Source organism: Anomaloglossus baeobatrachus, chromosome 12 (genome assembly GCF_048569485.1).
Source record: "Anomaloglossus baeobatrachus isolate aAnoBae1 chromosome 12, aAnoBae1.hap1, whole genome shotgun sequence".
Classification (NCBI taxonomy): domain Eukaryota; kingdom Metazoa; phylum Chordata; class Amphibia; order Anura; family Aromobatidae; genus Anomaloglossus; species Anomaloglossus baeobatrachus.
Window position 1 is genome coordinate 30,581,045 of NC_134364.1, and position 6,804 is coordinate 30,587,848.

Sequence of the window (6,804 nt, forward strand, 5' to 3'; positions counted from 1 at the left end):
TGAGTGCAGTAAGACAGAGGCCCACAAGAGGTCGCTAACAAAAGTGCAGGGATAGTCAATCAGCCAAGGTCTATGCCGGGATGTCACGTCTGTACTGATTGGTAAGCAAGCCAAAGTCAAAGAACAAAACCAAGGTCGGAGGCCGGGAGAAAAAGTAAACACAGGGGAGGGAGTGGAAGTCGGGACACGGAACGGGACCAGGGTCAGGAGAACAGGGATGACAGACTGGGCAGGAGGGACGAAGATCAGGGAGAACAAGTACACACAAAGGAAGGAGTGGAGGTGAGGACACAGATCAGGACCGGAGTCAGGAGGGCTGGGAGGTCAGGTGTAGCAGGAAGGACGGAGGTCAGGGAGAATGGTACTGGGTAGCTGGACTTGATCAGAGTACACTCACAGGAACCAGTTGCACGCTGCAGAGCAGGAACTATTACTGGTGGCATCTCGGAGGTAACAACACCAAGATATGTCGGCGTGACCTCCGGAATGAGGCGCGACCGAACATGCCCCTCCCCTCAGACCTAACCTCAGAGACAACATAAATACACTGGCTCTGCAGAGTCAAAGCCATGTTAAAATCATGACAGTTATATTTATTGTGATCTGGTAAGAAATGAGTTGACAGCTTTCTGACCAATCATAAAGTGCATGTGACCCTGCTATTAAGACCCCCATACACATTAGATTAATATTGTCCGAACATGTCAATATCCTTGGGATTAGCATACAGTGTTACGAATTCTGAGAGTTCTCCAGTATGTCTATTTTGGACTGGTCCTTTTGTTCTTCATGAGATAAGCCGTTTTTAGTGTAATTGAGCACTGGCTCTCTCATAGAGAATGCAAGAGCTGAGCCGAGAGCCAGGCGAGGTCACGGTACTATCGACTTAACCATATTTTTGCCGACAGTTATCTAAAGTGTATGAGGGCTTTACGCCACTGTAGAAGGCACTCCTAATTATCCTGGATACTTTAGTCTTCTGATGGGTTTTTTTTTCCCACACCCCGATCCTTACAGTTTTTGTAACGCCGTTGTAAAACTCTGCAGAGCTTCTCTAAACGACATCAGTAAACCGACCCCCAGTTCCTTGTTGGTCTCTTCAATAGCAGAGTCATAACTGCCAAAAAGAGGGGTGACAGCCGATATATCATCTCGAGTCGCCTGGACCAAAATATGCTGCACAGATTCCTTCACCGTATTAAATTTTTGATTATCAAATTTTGTAAGAGTTACTTCATCCAGGGGGTAGCTGACATCAGGAGCATAGCAGTCTTTTGGTACTGGAAACTCAACATACTTCAACATTGGCAAATTAACAAGAACTCTGAATATTCGCCTGAGACTTACAGAAGTTAGAGGATTCTGTAGGAATTTAAACTCTTTGAGTTTGAGGCAATTCACCAAGCCCATTTCCATAACATGGACATTCATATCTCCAATATCACATTCTTCCAAAACCAACGTCTTTAGTGTTGATGAAGCTTTTTGGAGAAGTTTGAAGAAGGTTGATGGAAAGAGTTCTGTGATATTGTGACCGCTGAGGTCCAGGAGCTCTAGGTGTTCTGCATGGAGGCTGTTTGCCAGATACGCCATGTCTATCTGGTTCAGGGAACAATTGGCTACTTCAAGGACTTTCAGTGGGGTCTGCAGTGGGCTAAGAAGAAAATGATAGAATTACTAAAGGTTAGTATTACAAGGAATCACCATGCAGAGTGATTATGCAAGGTCTGAGTAATTATAAGAAAGTTAGAAAGCGCTTCACAGGGCACCACTCTATGGGTCAATCAGGTATGGGAGAAGCACATGGATGGATACCAGACCTCTCCACGCTGCTCATGAGTCCGAGGCTTCGGTTGAGTACGGTACTAGTTAGGCAAAAAATGGGATTACTTGCCGATGCCTATTCTGTCGAAACGATGTTATGAGGAAATACTAGGACCAGATCCAACACTATTTCAAGGTTAAAGAATGGTAAGTCAGCTGCAGTAAACACCCAAAATCACAGTCATGCATAACAGTCACTGATTGGACAATAAGTTGTTAAAAAGGATGGAAAAAAAAGGGCTAACCAATGACTAAACTGATTTATGAAGATAGAATAAAAGTAACAGGTTAATTCATGATAAAAACCAACCAAGCATCTTGACACTGGACCGGTGCCTGTCTCAGGTTGTTCGTCTGGTTCTGTGCCGAAATGTCTAGCCTGTTTTTATCATTAATTAACCTAGTACTTCTATTCTGGTCTATCTTAATTTTAAACAGCCAAAAATTTACAAAACTGAACACGAAGTTCTTAGCTTAACATATATCGAGGTATATTCTGTGCACCAATCCATTGTTCGTGCTTACTTGGTACAACCTTACATCTGGTTGTAAAGTTGCAATAGATTCAAGGAAATCCAAGTCACTGAAGATCCTCCTCCACGGAAAATGTTATCGATTCCAAGATACACATAACATGGATAAAAAATGTACAATGTTTCGCCAAACGCAGGGGCTTTATCAAGCCATTAAAAGGGTTCTTAGCTTAAAATGCTGATCAGACTGTATGAAGTCCACTGCCACGGCATGCTGAACCTCTCAGTGGGTCCCTAACCTAATAGTTGTGTGACGCCCCTGGACTATCAGGTCGTCACAGGATATTCACAATCTACCCTCCCGTGCAGTATCCACCTCCCTCTTGGTTATGGGTCCCTAACCAAATGGTGTTGCCTACAACAGCAAATCAAATCCTAGATACACTCTGCACCACATCCACCAGACACACCAGTGGACAGCTTGAGTGGAATAGAGTCGCCCACCTGGGGGGTCAGGGAGGGGAGGTGAGGAGTGTAGTCAGTTGGTAGTCTGAAGTGGAGTGGAGTAGTGAGTGGTGGTGAGAGCGTAGCCCTCGAGCTGTGAGGAGCTCTGAGGAGGTCGGGAGCGGTGACTCCCATAAGGAAATTGTCTAGGTTGCAGACGGTGGTCTGGGCCTAGAGGAGTCGGACCCCAGGTACCAGGGGATCGTGGCAAGGGGCTTGGATCTGTCGAGCAGGACAGTCAGCGGCCTTGCACCATCACCGGTCCGGGACTGAGGCACGACAGGGTATGTGGACCCTAGGTCAGGGAGTTGCGGCATGCAACCCGATAATTTATTCGTGGAGAACGGAGCCTTCAAGATTCGTTCCCAAGTGCTCCAAAATCAGGGCACTAGCATAACGAGGGGGATAGGACTTTCCATTCAAAACGGTCCAGAAAATCCCAAGCGTGAGCCCTGAGAGCAAGCTACCACACTTAGCCACAGTGGGGAGCTGGACCCAGCAAGTTTCACACTACCGGGACCACCAGAGATGTAAATTTAGTGCCAGGAGGCAGGTCACGGATCACCAGACAGCACCATTGGGGACAGGACCCGAACTATCTCCCCTCAGCGGCAGCGGTACCCAGAGACTTGGTTTACCCAGTTGTCGGTGTCTGCTTAATGGACTGAGTGAGTACAAGAGTGATCCCTGCATCCCATGGCCTTAACCCCCACACCGAGTCCCGGGGCATCCTCCCTATTCGTGGAGGGTCACAACACCTGGCTGCCCCCCGTCATCACCCCAGGTACTCCCCAACGGCAGCGGCGGTATTCACCCCAGTTACCGCGCACCACGGGTGGCGTCACGAACGCTATAATCCCTTGTAAATACCCCCTTCATTTGAGTGGCCGCACGACCCCCGAGTCCGGAGACCCTCGAGCCACTGAGAACCCGGATCCGAGCAGCTCGGCTGCTTCCACGGGGGCGGCACACCTCCAGCACCATACGCCAATCACTGAAGCCAAAGTGCACTAACAGCAGGAGTGACCCGATGCCCCACAGCACCAGTGCTACAAGATCCATGTGTGGTCCATGTCTTTTTTTTCCTACAAATATACATTAATGCATACAATCCCCTCCTTTTTTGGTTTTACTTGGACAAATACTCCTCACACTTGATTGAGATGTTTTTAATTAGTAGGAGACTGCAAGAGGGGGTTCTACCTAGTTTTGCTCTTAGTGTGTCAGTCATTGTTGCTGTAGCTTTGTGCCCGTGGGGATGTGTGGCTTGGAGTCAGGGGGGCTTATCCTTGCAGCATAGGTGCTGTGGGGCACCGGGTCACCCATCCTGCTGGTGCAGTGTCGCTTCGGTGAGGTTGCACACAGCGCTGCACCTTTTACATTAGGGACCCACTGAGAGGTTCACTGTGACGTGGTAGTGGGCTTCAGTTTTGTAACTATAAGCCTGGCAACATTAGATAAATGTATTATTTTTGTATGTGCCGTCCATATCTTTATTTCTACAGTTGTAGCAAATCAGCAGCACCACTGGTTACCCCCTTCGATTTAATTTTTTTTTTAACTATTGATTGTTCATCTGGCGATTATGTCTGATGACGATTTTGGGATAAGGTGCAGCTGACTTACCAATCTTTGACCTTGAAACAGCATTCTGCGTTGTACTAGTATAGTCAAATAAGATCATTTGTGGAATAGATGCCGCCCAGAAATCCCCCCTTTTTTTTTTTTTATATAACTACTACCAGAACTGAGAAATTACATTTATATGTGGTACTGAAAATTGTTTATACATTTATTGGTAACAAAGGAATGGGAAACAACATATGCTAAATGGCTTTAGATATGGGAAACAGATTCACAAAATAGTGAGAAACACACTGATACTGTTCTGAATATTTCAAGGAGATATTCCAAGTGATAGTCACTGGAAATGCAGAAGCCTCTTAAAGGGAACCTGTCAGCATACTTCTACTTTTAAAATTAATGATATCGTTTTATAGGGCATTTCCCCAAAATAAAAATGATACCTTTTTTGTAGAAATCTGATATGCCAGTCATGAAAAAATCTAGTGTAAAGGTTGTATGCAAATCAGATTGTGGGCGTGTCCATACATTTGGAATGCATTGTCCAAGTTAAGTGACACCCCCCCAGAGCACTTCCAGTCTGATTCTAATGTAACTTCTACACTAGATTTCTCAGGAATGACACAAGGGATTTCTACAAAGAAGGTATATTTTGTATTTGGGGATGAGCACCTGTACAGTCATACCTCTACTTCCATAAGAAAAAACAAGCCAACATGTTCCTTTTAAGGCTGGAGTCACATTTGCAAGTGACTTGCACAAGTCTCGCATCGCATCACCTGCCATGGCCTGACTTTCTCCAGACAGGACCATCTCGGCTGCATAGAAATACATGCAGCTGACCCGCTCCTGTCAGGAGAGTGTGCGTCCGCGCTGCGTGATGCGACACGAGACTCGTGCAAGTCACTCACAAGCGTGACTCCAGCCTAAAGGTAAAACTGCAGTGTGAGGACTGTATAAAACATCTTCTAAACATATGTAAAATCTGTCAAGAAGGAGGAAAAACTGATGGTGGACTTCAGCGGACGTGCAAGACACAATATAGAGATTCAAAGGGCATTTGTGAGAAATTTTGGAACACATTATACTTTTTTATTTTGAGACCTATGAAATTAATTAAATGTACCTGAGCAGCTTTCTCAGCCGTCCTGTAAGCGTAGAGAAGGAAACACTTAGCTCCGTAAGGTGGGTCATGTGGCTTAGTTTCTCCCCAATGGTATTTAAGATGGCATCATCTTCTGGTGTATAATGTGTAACATTGAAAGTCCTTGTTGGCAGGGTCAGAGACCGAAGTTGAGGGAAGGGGACATTATTCAAGAGGACCTCAAGATGGTACTCTTGTAATCGGACGTTGTGCACTATTTCTAACTTGCGTATAGAATTGGGCTCAACAAGTTTTACAATATAAAAAAGCTTTCTCAAGGCTAAATTATCTACCCTAAAGTCTACACATCTGATCTTTAAGGGGCAGTGACATCGCATCAGTAAAGCTTGGACCACAAGTTCATAGTTCCTCTCTGTGACAAAGAGGTTACAGAAGATATCAATGTTAATATCAACTATGGAGGAATAAAAATCAAGTCTCTGAATGTCCACCAGAAGTTCAAAACAGAGCTGTGAAATCATCTCTGTCCTCGCCCACCTACCCAATGACTTCTTACATTGGCACGGCTGAAACTCAATGTCTTGAATTGCCGTCAAGTCCACAACTTTCAGTCTCTTTGAATAAGTGGTGGAAGAATTCAGTACATAGTTCTTCAAGCCCTTCAGACAAGCTGTCAGGCTCCGTTGGCATGCCCAGTGGCTGATATCTTCTGGGTGGTCCAATGTCTTGCCTAGTAGTTTGCCAAAGCTGAATTCTTGCTGAGGCCAGTTCTCCACCAACATAAGAATTAATTCTTCTTTTTCATGCAAGTAACAAGCCTTGAGTAAGAGGGGGTACAGGTTATGAGCCATCTTCCCGATATGTTTCTTTGCATATTCCTGGTTGGATATTAAGCTTTCAGCCCCAATAAATCTCAGCGTCTTCATGTCGTATCTAATCATTTTCCTTCCTTTCTTGATCACTGTTCAGTTGCTCTCTGGAGCTCACTGTGTCGTGTCACGTTATTTTTAGTTGCAGCTGACACTGGAATTTGTTGGGAGCTGAAACCCTCCAGCCACTTGTCTGTCTCACTTTTATAAACTAGCTTGTCAGTATATTACTGGTGCTGCGGATAATCGCAGAACGTACAGCTTAAGCGGGCTTTACACGCAACGACATCGCTAACGAGATGTCGTTGGGGTCACGGAATTCGTGACGCACATCTGGCCTCGTTAGCGACGTCGTTGCGTGTGAATCGCAGGAACGACCTTTAACGATTAAAATACTCACCATATCGCTGATCGTTGACCAAGTTGTTCCAATCCCGATTATCGT

The 6,804-nt window shown here is 45.4% G+C and overlaps 1 protein-coding gene across 1 annotated transcript; it reads right to left on the reverse strand.

Moving 5' to 3' along the window:
* Positions 1 to 561: 561 nt before the first annotated feature.
* On the reverse strand, positions 562 to 6,454 carry LRRC14B (leucine rich repeat containing 14B). The gene is made up of 2 exons (XM_075329654.1): positions 5,512 to 6,454; positions 562 to 1,654 (listed from the first exon to the last, which is right to left on the reverse strand). The coding sequence occupies exons 1-2, from the start codon at positions 6,429 to 6,431 to the stop codon at positions 1,012 to 1,014; spliced, it is 1,563 nt and encodes a 520-aa protein (XP_075185769.1). The 5' UTR covers positions 6,432 to 6,454; the 3' UTR covers positions 562 to 1,011.
* Between the last annotated feature and the right edge of the window lie 350 nt (positions 6,455 to 6,804).